This window comes from Pseudoliparis swirei, chromosome 15 (genome assembly GCF_029220125.1).
Source record: "Pseudoliparis swirei isolate HS2019 ecotype Mariana Trench chromosome 15, NWPU_hadal_v1, whole genome shotgun sequence".
Taxonomy (NCBI): Eukaryota; Metazoa; Chordata; class Actinopteri; order Perciformes; family Liparidae; genus Pseudoliparis; species Pseudoliparis swirei.
The window spans coordinates 19851698-19874778 of NC_079402.1; the positions used below are offsets into that span (position 1 = coordinate 19851698).

Sequence of the window (23081 nt, forward strand, 5' to 3'; positions counted from 1 at the left end):
TATATAATGTGTGTGTATATATGTTATATTATTAATATATTTGTATATATTTATAATATATTATATATATGTTATGAATTTATATAATATATCTATTATATTCATATTGTATTTATATAATATGTATATTGTATGTATTTATATAATGTGTGTGTATATATATGTTATATTATTATATTTGTAATATATTATATATATGTTATGTATTTATATAGTATATTTATATAATATATCTATTATATTCATATTGTATTTATATAATTATTTATATTGTATGTATTTATATAATGTGTGTGTGTATATATATGTTATATTATTAATATATTTGTATATATTTATAATATATTATATATATGTTAAGTATTTATATAGTATATCTATTATATTCATATTGTATTTATATAATATATATATATTGTATTTATACATTATATTTCTAATTATTATATCTATTATATTTATATGTATATATTATATTTATTGAGAGAAAGAGAGCGATAGGTAGCGCTAATGCTCTCATTGAGCCTAAACTACCATAGAAGAAGAAGAAGACGACGAAGAAGAAGAACCCCCAGCAGTACTGAGCTCTTGTGCAGATACAGGGAGCACGAGCTCCATTATGGAGGTCCTCTTCGAATATTGATAGAAAAGGAACGTTTATATTCCGCTTAGGTAAGTAAATGACCTAATTAAATCCGTTATTACTCTGTTATTGGTGATGAAGTGGCGCAACTGGGACCAGTCGTCCCACGTAACAGTTAACTTAGTAAAAGCCTGAGCACGTGGTCGCCAACCAACTCCCATTGAAACATTTAGTTTAGTGTAATATTACTCAACAACCGAGATTCATGGGCAAACACAACACGATTAAAACACGTTGAAGCTAAAGCATCAACTCTTATTACATTATACATATATTGTATAATCCTATTGTCCTTTTTGTCTTCTTTTTAAAAATAAAGAAAGTAACTGTGCTACGATACACTTTTGATGAAGTAACACTTCTAATTACCTTTTGTTTTGAAAGATCAAGCTGAAGAAGAACACCAGTTCCAGTGAAATGAGGACGGTGGCCTGACATCCATTCATGTATGTATTGCAGTTTTATTGTATATAGTGAAGTGAGAAGCCATCCCAATGATTATAACAATCACTACCCATCTGACCCACTCATATGTCTGGGGGAGATTATTCATGACTTTTTAAATGAGGGTTTTGGTATTCATTTACCATCTAAAGAGATGCTGTGTGACTTTAACTTAGCCTAACATCTGCATTTTTTTCTTTCAGGGTCGACCTGCTGAAGTGAAAGTGAGTTCTTCACAAGACTACATCTCCCAAAAGCATTGGACTGAAAGTTATTTATCACCAAATAAACACAGTTTGAATTGAAGTTGGTGGTGTATCTGAACATGTTTTATTACAGGTGTGTTGACTCCATTAACCAAGATAGATGATTCTCATATATTGTGTCTTTAAATCCTCATTTCAATCCCTGAACATTATCAGAATTAGGTCACAGTATTGGAAAATAACTTTAATACAATTACTCAAATACTGCACTTGTGAGGTATTTAAGTTTTGTATCTCCATTTGAAAAAAATCTAAGTTTTTTCTTGCAAGATGAGTACTTGTTAGTACATTCTGTGTTACTCACAACATAAAGTACAATTGTGAAAGAAGGCTTTAACTTTAACTGATTATTTCTACCATCTTCATCCAAGTTAAATATGCTTTATAACTGCAGGGTTTTTATATACAACGCAATAAGCACGATATCAGAAAATAAAAGTGATTTAAAGACGGTTTAAATGAACAGATTAATATTAAAAATGAATATAAGCATGCATGGATTTATTATAAGTAATATTTAGTTTGTAAAGCGGGAGATTGTTCAACATATTCAATTTAAGTACATAAATATGATTTTATGTATGAAATACAACAATTAAATTATTAATAACACATTAAATATATATGTATCCTCCACAATAATTTTATTTTAAAACTATTTTATATTCAGTTAAAACTCAATGTTCATCGAAGTAAAATTAGATTTATTAAAAAATATGTAATGTTAAGCTAGTTAGCATGCTAGCAAGGTGAACCTATAGTTAGCATGCTATCAGTGTAGAATATGTTAAACAATAGCAGTTTAGATCACAGTAAAAATACTATGCGATTACTTAGTTATTATATTAGTTATACCTATTATATTTATATAATTATTATGGTAAATCATGTTATATACAGTCTGTTGTGTAAGCTATATGATGTGAAACTATAGCTTGCATGCTAGCAGGGTTAGCACGGCCCGTCCCCCCGGAAGTCGTCGTTCTTCTTCGTGGCAGGAGTACATTGTTTCTTAGTGCCACGTTGATGGAGCCCAGTGGGGACGTGGAAATCTGTCTGGAGTCTGTAGCCGGGACCCGGTAGCCTCCTTCTTGTGTTTTCTTTTTATAAATCACAAAGCAGAACCTTAAAAAAAGGGAACCTTTTGTGCGGGTGGAGGAGCGTTTGGCACGTATCGTATGTGTTCACTTGAGAGGGACCAAAGAAGGGAAGGTAAGCCGCTTTAGTGGAGTAATACGACCTAGTGTGTGACTGTATTCCTACTGTTATCTATCTTTGCAGGCAGCTAGCGGGCTCTGTCCCTGGAGGACATGCTGTACCTGGGCAAGCATTCACTAAAAGTGACAATATACTGCGGCCAAAACCAGTTTTCTGCACATTTAACTCCAGACACTCATTCGTTGTCATTGCCGTGTGGCTTTTAAACGGCCCGTCAGCTGTTAGCGTGCAGCTAGCTGGTTCTGTACTTTTTGTTTTCCCCACTGTTAACCTGTGATTGAAGAAAGTACGCCGGCTGGTTCCTCCCTTTTCGACAGAGCTAGATTCTGCATCTGCTGCAACATCGCAGTGCACGAGAGGCAACGAGTGTCAAGTCAAATAAGCCCTTTTGTCTGCTCGTGTAACGTTACATACTGTGTTTGTTACAATCGCCGGAATGAATGGTGAACATGCACAACTCAAAGGTTATGTAACATTATATCTATAAATATATTACTTGTTTATAAACCTGTCACAAGCATTGACTGGTTTTACTAGACTTTTTAGCTTTAGAGCAAATATTTGATTGCACTCGGTTTCCAATTGATATCAATACGTGTAGACTAAATAACTAAATCATCTCTCTGTTTAGTGCATTGGCATTTCAACAGCACCACAAACACCATCCTCCAAAATGTGCATTTAAAAACGCCTCTTTAAAACACTTAAAAACCCAAAATGAACATTATAACCGTTATGAGTCAGTTGTGTTGGACTTTGTCATCTGTGGTGACTCCGGCAGAAGCCACATGGAGAGAAAAAACTAAATAAATGCACTTTTTTTCTTCTTCCTCAGGATGAAACTTAAAGAGATCAACCGCACAGCCATTCAGAGCTGGAGCCCTGCACAGCACCACCCCATCTACCTTGCGACAGGTAAGAGCATGCAGAGAACACCTGCACAGGCCAGCTGCTATCTGGTGTTTTCCCTGCACCTTATATAACGCTTGCCTTTCAGCCACCCGTGTGGCCTCATCGGATTCCCAGAGCATGCATCTTATTTGTTTGCCCCCTTTGGTCCACTGGCATTTGACAATAACAGTAAAAATTGTTCCTGCAGAAAAAAATGTATTTTGTTTATTTGACATCATGTGAAGGAGGACACTGAATCACACACAATAAAAAAATATAAGAAAACTACTTGATCTCTATGATTATGAAGACGGCAGAGATGCAGGAGTGCAGGGTCAAGGAGAAATGTGGTCTTAAGTTCCTTTAACTATACATCGACTCACTAAGTTGATGAGCGTAAACTTAATGCACATTTAAAATAACTGCGCTACATAAACAAGAGGTGAGCGTGAACTTCCTGAGACATATTTTAGACTGAATGTACACCATGGTATTGGTCGTGATGAATATCATTATATCTGTAGTAACACGTTTTTTAGTACATTATTTGCTTTTTATTTGAACATTGAATCGGATGTTACCACGTTTTCTTCTTCTTTTATATTTATTCATCGGGGATGCAAACAGCTCGTATAAAAGTGCCATTGATTTTGTTTGCACCCACTTTCCATCATCATAATTTTCTCCACCTGTCGAGATGTTATTGATACTTTCGTTACAATTAATGTTTTAAAACATAATAATTACACATGTTTGACCAAATGAAAGGATTTCTTAAAAATATTTTGCCTGCTGCAGTTATGAGTGAATCTCTTGATGAAAGTGTCTTAGTTCGTATTCTTAAGTGTGATATTCAGAAGTCGGATAAGTAAGAAGCTTGGATACGAGGAGGCAGCATCGTGCATTATGTGACACCCAAGATGTCTGTGTTCTCTCTGCAGGAACATCAGCCCAGCAGCTGGATGCCTCCTTCAGCACCAATGCCTCTTTGGAGTTCTTCGAGCTGGACTTGACTGATCCATCTCTGGACATGAAGTCATGTGGCAGCCTCGCCTCCTCTCACAGGTGCTAAAAGCTGCTGATGTTTCCCACATTTTTTCTCTTTCTGTGTACAGCTGTTCACTAACATTGTGCCCCCCCCCCCATTCATAGATATCACAAACTGGTGTGGGGTCCCTATGGAATGGATGACGAAGGCCACCCATCTGGGGTCCTTATTGCAGGAGGCGAGAACGGCAACGTGATCCTGTACGACGCCGCCAAGATCATGGCGGGAGAGACCGACGTGATCATCGCTGAGAGCGACAAGCACACGGGGCCCGTGAGAGCGCTCGACGTCAACCCGTTCCAGGTGAGATCCATTTGCCTCCGCTGAGTTTTTAAATATCGACTTCATGCATTCAGTTGAAAAGTGCAGAGACTCACTTTGTATTCATTTGTTCTCTCTTGCAGACAAACCTGGTTGCATCCGGTGGGAATGAGTCTGAAATCTATATCTGGGACATGAATAACTTTGGATCTCCAATGACACCAGGACCTAAAACTCAGGTATTTAAAAAAAATGATCTATTAATTAAATATGTATATATATAGATATATATATGATTTATTTTGTACTATAATTAAAAATCACAATGATTCATTTGAATTTGCTTCATAATAATATTTCTAAAATTAAAATGTTAGAATAAAACGTATACTCTACTTGTTAGACCTCTTTACTTAAGATTTGGTCAAATTAACCTAAAACACTGACAATAAGGATGATTCTGGTTAGATAATAACGAAAATAAGTATGAAACAAAATGTAAAAAATCATACTCTCTAAAATAAAGAAAAAATTGTTTTGAATTCAAAAGAAGAAGTCTAGTCTGCTGATCTCTCCAGGGTTCATTTCCACTGTCAAAACATGAAGTTCTTTTTATATTGGATTTAAATGATTTTTTCAATCAAGTGATCAGTTAAGAAAAATAATCTGTATCATCTCCTGCATGTATAAACCACTTGTAACAGGGTTAATGAATGTATAATAAGAAGAGCCCGTGTTGTTGTCCCAAAGCCTCTGGAGGACATCGGCTGCGTGTCGTGGAACAGACAGGTGCAGCACATCCTGGCCTCCGCCAGCCCGAGTGGCCGAGCCTCAGTGTGGGACCTCCGCAAGAATGACCTCATCATTAAAGTCAGCGACCACAGCAACAGAGTACGTTGTTCCCTTTACACTCAGATGAAGTCTCAATTTGCGAGTCAACGGTTTCACGATCCTTTGTCCACTCGGCTCAAACCGTATTTTTTAAATTTTTTTTAGATGCACTGCTCCGGTCTGGCTTGGAACCCCGAAGTCGCCACTCAGCTGGTCTTGTCGTCGGAGGACGACCGGATGCCGGTCATCCAGATGTGGGACTTGCGTTTCGCTACCTCTCCTTTCAAGATATTAGAGAACCACACACGGTAAACACACACCTGAACCGCGACGCGCTTCCTTTGCGGCTTTACTGATCGAGTGGCTTTTTTGAGACACGCCTGTGCTGTCCTTCGTCAACAGAGGCGTGCTTTCCATCAACTGGAGCTTGGCTGATCCCGAGCTGCTCCTGAGCTGCGGGAAGGACAACAGGATCCTGTGCTGGAATCCAAACACAGCCGAGGTAACATTTTTGAATGCCCAGCACTACTCCAGGGTGGCTTCACTGGATTTAGACAGCTTAAAATAAACGGACAATTCTTGTGAATCTAGTTAAACTAAAACATAAACCTGACTGTTTTGAGTCTATTTTCTGCAGAGGAGTTTGAGTCCAAAGACCTAAAACACTGACTGAGACACTCTTTGTATTTCATTCATTCATCGTCATCATGACAAAAAGATTACATTCAACCTTTTTAGGAGAGAAAGTATCCTCGCCAGGTTTCTACTGGGCATCCCGCCCTGCATTTTCTCTCAATAAGCCTGAATGGTTTCCCCTCGGGCAGCAACACCACGCCTATGTTTTAATAAGTATAACTTTTGTTGCGTCTACATGACGAAAACCAGTAAAACGGAGACATTAGAAAACGCTGCGGAGGCTTTTTGGGGAATCTCGTTTTAGGCTGAACAGTCGGTCACAAACACCTTTTCAGAACGATCACGCCGCCCCCCCCCCCCCCTTCCCACGTCTGCTGCTTGATTGGCCCTAATAAGTCATATTTCACAGGATCTTATAATATTTTATTGTTATATTTAAAAATTCTTTCTACGATTGTTATGCACCAGTCACCGATTCTGATTCTTATTTCGGTTAACGTGCTTAGCGACCGTGGAAGTTTGGAGATCGATGTCATGCAGCTGCAGCTTCAGTCGATCCTCTGCCTGCGTCCTCAGGTGGTGTACGAGCTGCCCACCAGCAGCCAGTGGTGCTTTGACATCCAGTGGTGTCCCAGGAACCCCGCGGTGTTGTCTGCCGCCAGCTTCGACGGACACATCGACATTTATTCCATCATGGGCGGGACCAACCAGGCGCAGAGCCAGAGACACGCCGACCAGGTGAGAGGAGCGGTCGTTGTCACAAGGTGCAGTGAGGAGATGATTCAATTCAGTATGGCTTGTAGAACCCAGCACGCAGCATCCTCTCAAATAAACTCCCCAAAAGTACGTTAACAGGGAAATTAAACAAGGAAGAAACCTCAGGAATCGACAGAGAGGTGTGATAGATGTCATGTGTACAGAAAAGATACAACATAGTCAATCAACATGACATAACATACATATACACATCCTCTTGTATATACTTTAAGTCACTTTCTAAAACTTCTTAGACCGTTGCACTGTTTTGCACTGTTTGTTCTGTACTGCACTATTTGTTTTGTTTGTTCTGTATTGTATTGTGTTGAAATGTATATTGTGTGTAAGCACTGAGAGACACTTTACCCAGTCAAATTCCTTGTTTGTGCAAACTTACTTGGCCAATAAAACTGATTCTGATTCTGATATGAGAGTAGTAATAGCAGTCGTAGCACCAGCGATAGCAGAATATCAATAGAACAAGTTAGACTAGTAATAATAGCAGCAGTGGATATATTATTGAGTACAGGGTTCGTACGGTCATGGAAAACCTGGAAAAGTCATGGAATTTTAAAATGGTCATTTCCAGGCCTGGAAAAGTCATGGAAAAAACTCAAATCATAAAAGTTTTGGAAAAGTCACGGAAATGTGTTATAATCACATGTTCATTAATATTTTTTTTAACGAAAGACGCTCAAAATATAAGCCGGCGTACACTCTCAATACGCACAATTTTCTAAAATGTTCATGTTTATACTGAGATTTCAGTTTTGTCATGGAATTTTGGTTAAGTCATGGAAAATTCATGGAAAAGTCCTGGAAATCCATTGGTCAAAATGTGGAAGAACCCTGTGAGTAATAATGTTAAAAGCTGTAATAGGTAACACAATTTGACAAATAATATTAGTAGCAGCTCACAGCAAGAAAACACATTGCAATTGTCTGCTTTAAGATTGTAATGTTTTTTTAATCATTGACCGCCTGAAGCTGCCAAACCTTTGTTCATATTCATTCCTTCCCATCGTGAACTTAGATCTCTTCTCTGGTTGTCTGCTGCAGATCAGCAACTCGTTTGTGAACATGGATCCGTTTGGGACCGGGCAGACGCTGCCCCCGCTGCAGCTGCCCCAGACGGCGCCGCCGCCGCTGACGGTCAACCCCCTGAAGAAGCCGCCCAAGTGGATCCGCAGACCGGTCGGAGCCTCGTTCGCTGTGAGTGTCTTTGGGTTTTATATTCCGGGGTTTGAGCGTCGCCGTTTCCGTTCCCACCGCCTGAACCGTTCTCTCGGGCGTCGTTCAGTTCGGCGGGAAGCTCGTGTCTCTGGAGAACGCCAAGCCGAACCCGCAGCAGCCGCCGTCGCACGTCGTGCACATCAGCCAGGTCGTCACGGAAACGGCCTTTTTGGTGCGCTCCGACCGGCTGCAGGCCACCCTGAGCGGCGGCGGCGGCTTCGTGGGATTCTGCCAGGAGAAGATCGACGCAGCGGAAAACGAGTTTGAAAAGACTCTCTGGTCTTTCCTCAAGGTACGACGGATCGGAAAAGACATATTTTCTCTTTTCTGTAATGCCGTCGTTCCTTTATTTGAGTTTTTCTTCTTGTGTTTTCAGGCTAATTTTGAAAGCGATATTCGCAGCAAATACCTGGAACTACTGGGGTACAACAAAGAGGAGCTGGCCTTGAAGGTGAGCAGTATTTGTCACGACGCTATGAGAGTGGACCCAATAGCACGACTCAGACAGGAGTCACAAAGAATACTGTCTGGTTGGAAACAGGCTGGGTCAAAACCGGGAGATCAGTCGAAGAAGCAAACAAGTCCAAAAAGGGGCGGGGCAGAGAATCAGAGGTCAGAACAGGCGGGTCAGGAATATACTCTAATAACGCTGGAGAACTTGGCACGAAAACACAAGACAATCTGGCAGAGGACAAGTGGAAGTGAGGGAGCTAAATAGTGAGGGACTAATGAGGGGATGGGCTGCAGGTGAGGAGGGCGTGAGGACCAGGTGAAGGGAATGAGGGACTAACGAGGTGATCAGAGGCAGGCGAGGGGAGTTGGATTGACGAGATGGTGTGACAGGATGAAAACAACTATTACAAAAAGGAAGGCGTGGAGCTAAACTGTTACAGTATTTCCTAGACGACCGTATGACGCTATATATATATATTTTGTTGTTGTTGTTTAATATACGTATAAAGTGTCTCTCAGTGCATCATGTGATACACGTGTTAAATTTGTGTTGTCAGATTTCCGCGGCACTGGAGGAAAAGCCTGCAGAGCCTCCGCAGGTATGCTTGGTTGGAGCATTTAACCTCCTGGTGCATCGCAGTTTCCTCTTGAGAACATGGACACACCGCTCTCATATCTGTTCTTAAATTATGAATCTAGAGTCAGGAGACGGTTAGATTGATAGATTGGTCCACTTCTCCTCAAATAACGAATGATATCTCCATGTCCATTTCAGGTGGAGGTGCCGGCTCCAATCAGGCTGCAGCCGCTACCCGAAGTCAGCATCGTGCCGCCCGCCGCCACTCCGGAGGAGGCGTTCGATTTGATTGCCGCAGCAGCCGCGCCGCTTTCCGACACTCCCGAAGCGGCCTTCGACTTGATCGCGGCCGCAGCCGCGCCGCCGCCCGCCGACACTCCCGAGGAGGCGTTCGACCTGATCGCCGCCGCCACCGCCGCCCGCCAACACTCCCGAAGCGACCTTCGATATGATCGTTGCAGAAAACCTTCAGCCGGCAGCCACCGTGGAACTGGACTCTGACCTCGACCCCGAGACCGAAGAGCCGGCGGCAGCAGGAGATGCAGGAGACGCTCCTCCCGGCGAGCCAGAAGAAAATGTGGACGGGGTTCTACCAGAGGAAGAAGAGATCCCCTTGGAGGAGGAAGAGGAGAAAGAGGAGGAGGAGGTAAACCGTCATCACTGAACAGCTAACGGTTGAACTACAGTTCACACACACGATGTTATTGAAGGTTGATTGGACCTTTTCTCAGCGTGGTGGGCATGTACTGACCGGGTCCAGGAGCAGCCAAGCAGCTACTTGCTTTAAGTATTTCTGGTACCTCGGTGCCCAGCCAGGGTGGGTCTGGTGCCTCGACGGATGATATGATATGATATGACATGATATGATATGATATTCCTTTATTCGTCCCACAGTGGGGAAATTTCAAAAATCACAGCAGCGGTGCACATCAGACACAAAACTAAATGCTAAAAACTAAATACTAATACTAAATACTAAATATACAGGGGGAAAATTCAGTAAAGTGCTGAGTAAAGTGCAGAGTTTGCCAGGATCTCCAGCGATCTTCTGCAGTTTGTTGTGCAGCCTGACATGATGGAGCACACAGCAAGTTGTTCATGCTCAACACAAGTTTTTTGCATTACTCCCTAAATCGTCGGAGGATGTAAAAACTAAATGTACAGTGTAGAGAACAAGCGTCACCGGCCAACCGCCATAAGTCAACATGAAATGGATTTTACAACGAAACAAAGGTTGAATAATCTTGTAAACAATTGTTTCAGGAGGAGGAGGTGGCAGCACCAGTGGAGGAAGAGGAGCCCAGTCCTCCGGAGACCTCGGCTCCAGTCGAGGAGGCCGCGGTGGATCCGGCTCCGGCTCCGGCTCCAACTCCGGCACAAACGGAAGGAGTCAGTCTCAGCATCAGTCCAGGTAACAACGACCCACCACGACATGAACCTTCATCCAGAGCCGGGGTCGGGAACCTTTTTGACTGCGAGAGCCATAAAAGCCAAATATTTCTAAATATATTTAATTGAGAGCCATATAGTATTTTTAACGTATAATAAATTAAATATGTCTTGCTTTTAATGCGACTTCTGGTGCTGCATGATGCTACGGGGGGGGGGTGACTTTTTCTTTGCTCCGCCCCGAGGCTTTGTTGAGTATCACATGATGTATCCACTCATTTACGCGACACAGAAACAACAACAACAACACTGATTTCCTTGATAATGCAAACATTTTAACAAAGGCTTCTGTGTTGAAACCGGCGGGAGGAAAGCTGGTGAGTTAAGCTGTTAGCACAGGGCTGCTCGGCTTCATACGGAGCTATCCGCTCACGTGAAGGTCGCATTGACTTGCATCGGTTAAATTATAACGTTATCTCGTTAACTTAAATGCCGTTTTGGGCGAAACACTTGAATAAATATATGTATTTGAAGGCAATGCTTTCACAGCAAAATAAAATAGATGTTAGAGAGAATATTATCATATTTGTTATGCACTGGTGTCAGATCGGTATTGGAATTGAGAGAGAAGAGATGGTATCCAAACATCACTCCCACAGAGAAAACAAACCACAATAAACAATCATCTTTGGTTTGACTACTTCCTGCTAGATGTGGACGGGCTCATCACACAAGCCCTGCTGACCGGAGACTTTGAGGGAGCCGTCGAGCTCTGTCTCCATGACAACCGAATGGCAGACAGCATCATCCTGGCCATTGCCGGAGGGGCCGAGCTCCTGGAGAAAACCCAGAGGAAGTATTTCACCAAGACGCACAGCAAGATCACCAAGGTGAGGTTCCTGAGTCTTCGTTTTCCATGAAGTGAATTTCTTTGTTCCGCCGTGGTGTGACGGATGTTTTCGTCCCGCAGCTGATCGGTGCGGTGGTGATGAAAGACTGGCACGACATCCTGCAGACGTGCGACCTGCAGAACTGGAAGGAGGCTCTGGCTGCGGTCATGACCTACGCTCGGCCCGAGGAGTTCTCCTCCCTCTGCGGTGAGTTCAAGGACGCACGTGTTTCATTCGACTTCCTTGTCTCTCAGCTGCAAATGTTGTGTCCTCGAACTGAAATCGTCCCCGCTTGTCAGACCTCCTCGGGGGCAGACTGGAGGCCGCAGTGGACGCCCAGCTGCAAGCCCAGGCCTGTCTGTGTTACATCTGTGCTGGAAACGTGGAGAAGCTTGTGTCTTGCTGGACCAGAGCACAGGGCGGACGCTGTCCTCTCTCCCTCCAGGTGCGTCTCTATCTTAAACCGGCAATAACTCTGGGGCAACATCTCAGGGCATTCTTTACTATTTTAACTCTGTGTTTGGCCTCCACCACCCCTGAGGGAAACATTTGACTCGTTAGCCGTCTTCTCTAAAAGAATGTTGCTTGCTGCGACCAAAACATTGTTATAAGAGCAGTGAGACAGCAAATCGGTGAAGCTGTGACCTGGATAGCTGAACGATGTGATGAAAGAGGCTGCAAAGCTCCATATAGCTGAGGGCAACGTCCTTCAGGAGTTGGTATAGACCAAAAAATAATATAAAAGCAGAGATCATATTGAGTAAACACTCGTCGGGTGTTTAGAAACATGAATTATAATGTTGCTACATGCTGGCCGGATGTGTAAATAGGCTGCATGCAACTTAATAAGGTGATAGTATTTCAGGGTTGCATGGCCAAAATGGTGGAAACACAAGAACAGAAGGAAAAAGAAGTAGTCAACCCTTTAGTTTCCTGTTGCTCCCAAGAGACCCAAAGAAAAAAGTTTGTAATTGCAGCGTAGATCTTCGGTCCGTGCTCATGTGATCTGTGTGTCCATCCCTCAGGACCTGGTGGAGAAGGTGGTGGTGCTGCGTCGTGCGGTGGAGCAGACCCAGCGCTCCGGTCCCGCCTCCATCGGCATCCTGCTGGCCGAGAAGATGAGCCAGTACGCCGGGCTGCTGGCCGCGCAGGGCAGCCTGGGCACCGCCATCACGTACCTGCCCGACAACACCAACCAGGTGCGTAGCTCGTGTCAGGGTTCGTACGGTCATGGAAAACCTGGAAAAATCATGGAATTTTAAAATGGTCATTTCCAGTCCTGGAAAACACTTAAATCATAAAAGTTTTGGAAAAGTCATGGAAATGTGTTATGATCACGTGTTCATTTACGCCAAGTTTGAAATAATTAATGTTTTTTAAAGAAAGACGCTCAAAATATAAGCCGGCGTACGCTCTCGATACGCCAAATTTTCTACATTTTTCACGTTTATACCGAGATTTCAGTTTGGTCATGGAAATTTGGTTTAAAGTCCTGGAAAAGTCATGAAAAAGTCCTGGAAATCCATTGGTCAAAATGTGTAAGAACCCTGGTGTGTGTGTTGAGTTCTTTCTAAGAACTCAGAAATAACTTGGGCTTGATACAAAGAGATGTTTTTATTGCCCGATAGCTAAACGTCAAAATGGAAAATATAAGCCCATGAGTAAACTAGAACGGGCACTCGGTAGAGCGCATACCTTCGCATATCACAAGATTGGGCATTGAATTATGAACATTTTGGCATTAGTTGCATGCCAATTGGATACAAATTGACCGTGCTATGGTAAAAAGAAGATTTTGACCTTTTCATGACCTTGACCTTTGACCTTTGACCCGATTGATCCCAAAATATAATCAAATGGTCCCCGGATAATAACCAATCATCCCACCAAATTTCATGCGATTCGGTTTAATACTTTTTGAGTTATGCGAGTAACACGCATACAAATAAATAAATAAATACACGCGATCAAAACATTGAAAATGCGAAGGTAATAAATATAATCAACATGCACGTGCACATTTTGGACATCGGACGTTCGGTAACCTAACCTAAGTTTATCTTTCTCCTTTTGGCCTCACAGGTTTCTGTCCAGCAGCTCCGTGACCGTCTCAGTCGAGCTCTGGGGCAGCAAGCGGCTCCGGCTCCGGCTCCTGCAGCTCCGGTCCAAACCCAGAGAGCTCAGTCTCAGCTTCCCGCTCAGACTCAGCCGCGGCATTCGTTCGCCCCGATCGCCCCGGCAACGGCGCCTCAGCCCACTGCAGCGGCTCCGGTGCCCATGCTCACACCGGCTGCCTCCGCACCAGCGCAGCCGCAGTACTACCAGCCAGTATGTTCCTTCTGTACAAGTTTCACACACACGCTTTTATCTTTTGGGAAATCGGGACTCAAAACAGGAAACCAGGCTCCAGGTCGCTCTCTAGTGATTTGGGTTTTAACGTTATGACAGATCTCTTGTCTTCTCACCAACGAGTAAAGGGAAACACACAGGAAGCAGCGTTTTAAACATTATCGGCTGAAAGGAAACATCTTCTATCATGGTATTAGTAGTTTCTCACAATATAGCATATTTTCTAAAAGGTCTATTTGAAATAACCACGTCGATTTGTATACTTTTGTTAGAATTAAATACTGGACAAATGGGTATTTTCGCATTGAATTCTAAACCTAAATGCGAAATCTTTAGATTTTCAGAGGTGTTCGCGTTAGTATGCGGTTGTTTTGATCAATTTAGACGATGTAATTGTGTCCCACGATATCTCAAGGAATGAGTTCATCCCGATTGTGACGTTTTTCTACCTTCTCAGCCAACAAAAGGAGACTTTAGAGTTTTAGTCACTTGCAAATAAGAGATTCAAATTGTGGTTCAGCTCTGGATTTGAATGTGACGAAGCATCTCTCCAACCCCTCTCCCTCTCTCCTGCTAACGAACCACCTGGTGAAGTGCTCATCGCTGTTGTGTTCGCTTCCTTGATCAGATGTGCAGGGTTTAAATCACATGGGGAACTGTGAATGAATAATATGCTTATTGTTTGAAGGGAAAATCATTATATACGTCGACAAATCTCGATGTTAAAACTTTATTTCTGTGTAATTTGAACCCTGGCTCTGATCCAATGTGTGTGTGCATTGTGGTGCCCCCCCCCGCCCCCCATCATTGGTATGTGCCGTGTGTTCCAGGTGAGAGCTGCACCCACCGTCACCTCCTGGAGTAACCAGACCCCCACGGCCCTCCCCAATGCCCCTCCTCTTCAGGTAGACACACACACACACACACACGGAGCTTTGATGATGGCCTTGACAACGAGTGTCTTTGTTGATCGGCTGTTGCAGTCGTACTACATCCTCGTCACATGGCACCTTGAACTTTGACCCTCTTCCTCATATATCTGCTGCGCAAAGCATTGTGGGTCAGAATAGGCCAGAATAGCATGCTGGCTTCTACACTGTAAAATGTGAATGGCATTTTAATCCTACATATTGGGACACATTAAATATCCATATGAGAGGAGTAGTATGCGTCGGGCTCTTCTCATTTCTCCTCTTCCTTGTGCACTAGAGACGGTCATCTGTGGATTGTTCTCTATGTTGTTGTCGTGACGCACGTTTCACATTTCTTTGTGTGTTTCTGCAGGCGGAGCCTCAGACCTCCACATACGGGGCTCCTCCCTCCTGCGCGGCCGCTGCTCCTCCGCCCTCCTCCACTCCGGCATACGCGTACTCCCAGCAGTACCAGCGTAGGTGTCTCACGGTTTCTACCCAAAGAGGAAGGATGAATATATATATTTGCGTCATTAATCATTTATGTTCATTTATATGAATTATAAAGAAAAATATGGGAACAATTTAGTTTGATTGAAATATATAATGTTATGTATAGATAAAGCTAAACACACCAACTTAAAATAGGAGAAAAAGAAGAATAATACAAGCTGAAATTTAGTATTTGTCAAAGTGAACTAGTGTGTATATATGAATATATATATTATATATATATGTTATATATAAACATTAATTTTATGAGACAGGGTTGCATCAAACAACACACAACCTTTTTGTTTCTGTCTTCTTTAAAACGCTCACAAACATTTCCTCCTGTAGATGTTTGACTTCACAAACAGAAGACAAGAATGTGTTCATAACTTTGCCTGTTGAATCTTTTTTTAATAACCGAGCTAAACATGAAGCTCTTCAGCATGACCTTTACTGTGCTGTTGCATGATACAGTCAGTGGTAACATGCAACTGGGTTGTCACTAACGGCATGTGTTGTATCCTGTGTGACTCCCAGCTTACCCCCAGGGCAACCAGTACCCACCAGCTGGGGGGGCTCCTCTCTTTCAGCCTCTTCAGTACTCCTCCTCCTCCTCCGCTGCTCCTCCTCCTGCAGAGCCACCCGGCTTTCTCTCTCAGTACACGCAGCCGACCTCTCCGTCCTATCCCGGACATGCTCCCATCAGCCAGTGCCCGTCCTCCTCCTCCGCCCCTTCCCATCATCCTTTTTTCCCCTCCTCCTCCTCATCTTCCTCCTTTACCGCTCCTCCGTCCTCCGGAGCGTCTTTCCAGCATGGCGGGCCGGGATCTCCTGTGTCCTACGGGCCCCGTCCTCCTCCGCCGTTCGGATTCTCAGGTACACAGCTGATCTGATGAAGAGGTCCGCGTGGTCGTCCTCAAGAACTCTCAGAGGACGACTGTGGTTTCCTGTTTTTTTAACTCCACACGAGATATTTTAGTGTCAGTTCGGGTTGAAATTCACGTTCTGTATTGCATCAGGGAGGAAGGACGAAATGCTTCGGTTTCAGACTCCCTCCAACAATGCTCATTGAATACGTATTTGAAAAAAGTAACGCATTGTGATTATGATCTAAAACATTAAATATTGCAGCAGCTAACATTTGATATAAAATCAAAACATATTGTACTGTGATAAAAGATACATAAAAGATAAACATGGCTTTTGGGCCTTCCATGAACCTCCATTAACTCTCGATATGAAGATTTTATTTATTTTTCTGCAGGGCCTCAAAACGGCTGGAATGACCCACCGGCCCTGAACAGATCATCGAAGAAGAAGGTGAGTCTTCTGACGTCAGTGTGGAGATTGTTAAAATATACAGGACTGTCTCAGAAAATTAGAATATTGTGATGAAGTTCTTTTATTTTTCTAATGCAAAAAAAAAAAAAAAATGTCATGCATTCTGGATTCAACAAAACTGAAATATTATTGCCTTTTATTTTTTTTTTATTGTATATTATGGTTTAGCTTAACAAAAAAAAAAACTATAAAATCAAATTTTAAAAATTTTAATATTTATAAAAAAAAAAAAAAAAAAAAAAGCTGAGTGTTTTTGTTTGGCAAGGAAAAGGTTTGAGTTTGTTGTGTTATAATTAGACAATTAGTTAATATTGTTTGTTGATATTCAGTATATTTCTAATATTTTACTTGATTTTATTTATTTAAATTTGATTTGCAAGCCAGCTAAAGAATAATCAGCAATAAAATAAAAATAAAGAAGTAAATAATATTTCTTTGATTTATTTTTTGTGTTTGACATTTTTTTTTTTTTTTTGTTTCAGAAAATAAAGAACTTCATCACAATATTCTAATTTTCTGAGACAGTCCTGTATATATAATATATATATATATATGTATTAATATATATATGTATACATATATATGATATATATTTATGAATAAATATATACTGTATTATATATCTAATTATATTAAGGTATATATCTAAATATATATTTTTATATAAATATATATATTTAGAAATATATTATATTTATTTTTAAATATATATATATTTATTTATAGAAATACATATATTTCTAATGTATTTATATCTATATATTTATAAATACAATGTGATGTCTTTCAGCAGGCTCCAATGAACTACACCCCTCCTACCCCTATTACTGCCCCCATCATGGGGCCGCCGGGCGCCGACCCTCATGCTCAGCCGGTCCCCTCTGGGGCTCCTCAAGCTATGGGCCAGGGGCCTCACGGGGCCCAGGTCCCCTACTCAGGCATGCAGCATCAGCAGCACCAACAGCAGCACCAACAGCAGCTCTCCCCTCCACCGATGAACCCTGCAATGCCCAAAACAAGCATGGAGGGGGCACCAGGAGCTCCCACTGGAGATGTTATACAGGTAAACAGATCTCTATCTTAAGATGACAAGGTCAGAAACACTAAGTCAATACTTAGCCACTGAATCAAGGCTGGTGTAGTTTTTATATCTTCGGGACAAAAATCATCTGAAGAATCCGGGAAGGAAACGTCATCACTGAAGTGACACGAGAGGGAGCGAAGTACAACGGAACGCTGAATAAGAAATATTATAGCCGACCAAAAATGTGACAATAAACTTTCATGAAGTGAAAACACACATGGAACAGGTTAAAGTTGTCAGAGGAAAACACGGAGAACGACGTGGTAAAGCATACCCTATTTGATGGTGTATATGACTCTAAATGGACCATAATTTACTAAATGAACATTAGGCTGCATTTAAGAAGACTTGAAACTATAGATGGAGACCATAAACACATGTTTATTTTTATTTTATTTAAATGGTTTATTTAATAAGGGACAGTGCACATTGATAAAAACATTGCAGTAAATGTGCCAGAGAGGCTATTTTTTTTTTCTGTCAAGTCCCAATGTGTGCTGATGTTAGAACAAACAAAAGATTGCAAATACAATCTACAGATACACAAAGAAAAAAAAAAAAATAAAATGAATAGAATAAAATTAAAAAAATAAAATAAAATGATACAACAAACATATACAACATAAAAGCACATAAAAACTGCACACAGGTGACAACATGAGAAAACGCAAAGAGGTGCACGTGGGGGGAGTACGGCAACACAGACAGTCACAACACACAGAGAGACACAACAACAGGACAAACAGACACTGACAGACAAAAACCTGATCAAACCAGGATAGATGGAGGAGTAGTGAGTCTGTCGTGCTGTGACAGAGCTGGGTAGTTCTTTTTTTTTTTTTTTGTTTAAAGAATGATTGTGATGAATAGATAGAGTAGAGATGCAGTTCCAGTCAACTGCTGCTCTGTTACTGAAGCTGCAAAAGCACTTTTAACAGCACACTGAGAGGAACACTGCTTCCCCTCTCCCCTCTTGCTTCCCGATCTGTGATGGTGGGAAGAGGTTGGTTTGAGGAGAGGGAGGTTGTGTTATGGATTTTGTACATCAGACAGGCGTGCACATTTTTAATCAAGTTATCCCATTTAATCAAGTTGTATTTTTTTTAGACTAGGACAGTTTTGAGACAGAACTTTTTTTTTTTTTAAGTTGACTTTTTGTTTGTAGTGGTTGTGTGAGCGTGTGAATAATGTGTGTAACGGTGGACCAGGTTGTTAAACAGTAGGTGAAATGAACAGGTGATATAGGAATGTTTTGAAATAACCATTGAATGTTTAGCTGCCTTTGTTGACATCGGAAATTGATAAGAATCGAAATTGATAGATTTTATTTTTTTTTTAAAAAAATTTTTCACCTGTGTTTTGAAAGATGATTTGATTTATATTCTCCCCCAGATGTAAAAGCCCTCCCCAGATACAAAACATCACTTCTACTCTCCGGTTCTACACATATACAAAAACATGTTATGGACAAAATGTACACAGTTTGTTATAACACAAGTTTGTTTGGATATAGTTTGTTATGAGATCAGGTTTTGAGTTCCCAATGTTAACTGAGGGAATAAATCAAGAGAGAAGAAGAGTAATTTTATATAGACTTCTATACAACCAGAGGAGTCCTCCCTGGTGGTCATTACAGAGAATGCAGGTTGAAGATACTTATTGCATTGGCTTCACTTTTCAGAACGGGAATAATAAAACTCAACCCCCGGAGCTTCCAAAACGACATCAGCAGCGTTTTTTTTAAACTGCCAAAGTAGTTTTGAAACGCAGCAAAAGATGTGTTTTTTAAAGCGAAAGCGTCGTCTCGTGTTCTTCTCACCCCGTTCAGCCGATGCGGTCCATCCCCGCGGAGAAGATCATGAAGAAGCCCATCCCCGAGGAGCACGTGGTCCTGAAGAACACGTTCGATGGGATCATCCAGAAGTGCTTGGCTGTAGCTACCGACCCTGTGAGTCTGACGGAGGATCAAAAACTCAATTCATCTCTCGCCTCCACGAAGGGATTCATCGGATGTGTGATCGTTCTCTCGTTTGGTCTTTTCACAGCAAACCAAGAGGAAGCTCGACGACGCCAACAAACGTCTGGAGGCGCTCTACGACAAACTCAGAGAGCAGACGGTGAGTTATGACGGAGGACGGTAATGACGATTTATTTTAAACAGAAAAGGACTGATAGAAGGGCCTCATAGAAACGAGATGGAAAGTGTTGATCCTAAGTGACGAGACCAGTCACCAATTTTCCTGTTGAAAATGCAGAAAGCTGAACGTTTCCAAAACAGATAATTTGATGGTTGGAGTCCCATCGCGGGACGTTCGTCATCAAGAAAGGCAAATTAACTTTAAAATCATCACTCTAAAACTGTTTTTTTGCTGCTTCATACAAAACAAAACTAGAACGGGCACTCGGTAGAGCGCATACCTTCGCATATCACAAGATTGGGCATTTAATTATGAACATTTGGCATTAGTTGCATGCCAATTGGATAAAAATTGACCGCGCTATGGTAAAAAGAAGAGTTTGACCTTTCCATGACCTTGACCTTTGACCCGATCGCTCCAAAAATCGAATCAAATGGTCCCCGGATAATAACCAATCATCCCACCAAATGTCATGCGATTCAAGAAGATTTTGACCTTTTCATGACCTTGACCTTTGACCCGATCGATCCCAAAATCTAATCAAATGGTCCCCGGATAATAACCAATCATCCCACCAGATTTCGTGCGATTCGGTTTAATACTTTTTGAGATATGCGAGTAACACGCATACAAATAAATAAATACACGGCGATCAAAACATAAAACATAAAAATGTACGCAGGCGTAATTTCCCACGATTATTCTACAAGCGAAGACAAATACTCAGTTTCAGGGTTCTTGAAGACACTGAGTTTGTTGCTCGAGAGTTGTGTGTTTACAACGAATCTCAACCATTCTTAATCATGTCACGCGTATTGAATTCTGCTGTAACTCTGTTGCGTTGTTCTTCGTGACGTCTGTTGCACTTCTCTGCATCAGGGGAGAGGGATCCCCCTCTGCTGCTCTCCCAATGGTTTCTCCCCGTTAAAGCTTTTTTTTGGGGTCGTTTCTCCTGAGCCGATGCGAGGCCTGCTTCTCACCTCCCCGTGTCCTCGTTGTCTCCGCAGCTCTCTCCCACCATCGTCGAAGGACTTCACAACATCGCCCGGAGCATCGAGTCCCGAGCCTACGCGGAGGGCCTCAACATCCACACCCACATCGTCAGCAACAGCAACTTCAGCGAGACGTCGGCGTTCATGCCCGTCCTCAAGGTCGTGCTGACGCAAGCCAACAAACTCGGGGTGTGATCGAGTCTCGGACCGGCGGAGGGGGAGGGAGGGGTGCTTTTCTTTTCTTTCTTTTTGGATGAAGAATTATGAGATGTATGGATATCCATGTTAAATTCTTCTTTGTGCCATCCATGTTTTGCGACACAACTCAAACACACGCCACGCTATCGGTGGCACTCGGTGGTGAAAGAGACTCCTGGGCCTTCGCACCACGCACACGTAGAATAAGGGGATAGGGACAAGTTCAGTAAGAGTAACACAGTAATCTACCAACATGCTAACAAGTTACACGAATGATATATTTTTTAAATTAAAACTTAGCCATAGAGATAAATATGCAATAATTGTATTGTCGCATTATCAAATCAAAATCTTCAAATTAGCAGGCACAGTAAGGCACAGCTTCAGCATATTTGATATGGAGATAAATACAAGCACATATGGATTTAAAGACCAACTTAAATAGGAAAAGCAACAAGAGATTCGGGAATCAAAGAGCATCTCTATTTACTATTTATCTATTTAGTAAATAAATAAAAGAATAACGCTCATCTTAATTAATTTGGTATTCGTGCAACATGTATGTAATGTTAACTCGTTCTTCTTAATAGTCGTTCCACATTTGTGCACTCCAATAATGCTCAGCTACCTTTTTATAATTCCACAAATACATAGAATGTTCTCTTAAAGTAGAAAATCAGGCGTTGATTTTTACATATTAAATAGATAATTGCCCCCAAACGTCATGCAACAGACCTGCAAATGACAGTTTAGAGAAGATGAAACAGAACGTGTCATTCATTTTAAATAACATTACATTATTTTGAGTTTTAAACCAGCAGTCACGCTAAAAGGGAATTAAAGCAAAACTGATAATAATGTAATTACCTTATATAACTTGTGTTATTACTGGAATCCCCGCTGCTTGTCTGGGCTTACTTTCACCACTGGTGTCACTACGTACAACACATTGGACCAGAATGTTTTCGGTGTGTGGGATCTGTCAATGCAAAGCAATGCAATCCCATTTGTTGAAGACGTTTTAATGTCTTATTTCAGTTTTTTATTATGTTTCAGTGTATTCATGAAGCTCATCAAGGTGCAATGTTTTTTTTCTCTGTTTTAAATGATACTGTGCTTTTATGGAATTTTAAAGTAAGCATGCTTAAAAAAAACCGTAATGGCATTAAAGGTAATTAATTAATCAGACCTCAGAAGGAAAGAGGAAGTAGACTTGTACTTGATTTTCATTCCAACTATGATGAGGGCTGTAGTTTATGTTGTTAATAAAGGAAAACAAGCCTTTGTTTAAGATTGACTACATGCAATATTTTCAATAAATAGTATTTATTTACAAGATGAAGTCGCATTGATTTGACTACTTGCTTTTCTTTTGCATTCAAATATTTATGGGCATAACAATCCAGTAATATATGATTCTGAAAGTTTTACTTTTGGTACGTAAGTATATTTTAATGCTTATACTTTTGTAAGTAAGATTTTGAATGCAACACTTTAACTTGTAATAGTACTGTAGTTCTACCTTTACTTATATGATAATAAATAACTAAAAATCCTGTACTGTATTTTTTTGTTAGAATTACGCGCTTTTATTTTGAAGGGCAGATAGTCAAAAGGGAAACCAGTCTTTTACCTGTTGAATGAAACCGCGACGACATTGTTTAACTTTTAGCGGCGGTTTACTTATTAGTACAGATAATGTAGATACGTTTATATACAGTATTTACAACGCAAGTTACAGAAACACGGACCGTTGAGGTTATTCTGAGAGTCGTAACAGTTACTTTACGTTTACTCGTTTCCGATCCTTTTATAGAGAGCTTTCAGCTGCTCTCATCCGTTTGATGCCGTTTATTAAATACGTATAACGGATTAATTAACGTGATATATGTATGTACACCGCGAACAACTGTACCAAACATATGTCTTGGCAAGAAAGGAATAAACATAAATCCCAAAATGTAATATTCAATATATTTCACTCAATACCTCTCAGGATGATTGATACATATATTTTATGTTTGAGTCTAAACGTTTTAG

At 41.3% G+C, this 23081-nt stretch overlaps 1 protein-coding gene and 1 long non-coding RNA gene across 2 annotated transcripts; both read left to right on the forward strand.

The window, feature by feature from the left end:
• The first annotated feature begins 581 nt into the window (after window positions 1-581).
• On the forward strand, window positions 582-1393 carry LOC130205469 (uncharacterized). The gene is made up of 3 exons (XR_008833924.1): window positions 582-672; window positions 1028-1089; window positions 1291-1393. It is a non-coding gene; the product is annotated as an uncharacterized LOC130205469 (long non-coding RNA).
• A 989-nt stretch (window positions 1394-2382) lies between these two features.
• Window positions 2383-22597, forward strand: sec31a (SEC31 homolog A, COPII coat complex component). The gene is given in 29 exon segments (XM_056432041.1): window positions 2383-2565; window positions 3407-3486; window positions 4404-4527; window positions 4615-4813; window positions 4915-5010; window positions 5522-5662; window positions 5768-5910; window positions 6005-6104; window positions 6815-6976; window positions 8054-8206; window positions 8295-8519; window positions 8604-8678; window positions 9238-9279; window positions 9456-9670; window positions 9672-9903; window positions 10521-10668; window positions 11358-11536; window positions 11617-11743; window positions 11836-11981; window positions 12562-12735; window positions 13619-13864; window positions 14716-14790; window positions 15170-15272; window positions 15826-16164; window positions 16553-16608; window positions 17423-17692; window positions 19542-19661; window positions 19759-19830; window positions 20859-22597. Coding segments are annotated over 28 exon segments (4221 nt in total). The 5' UTR covers window positions 2383-2565; window position 3407; the 3' UTR covers window positions 21039-22597.
• The last annotated feature ends 484 nt before the right edge of the window (window positions 22598-23081 follow it).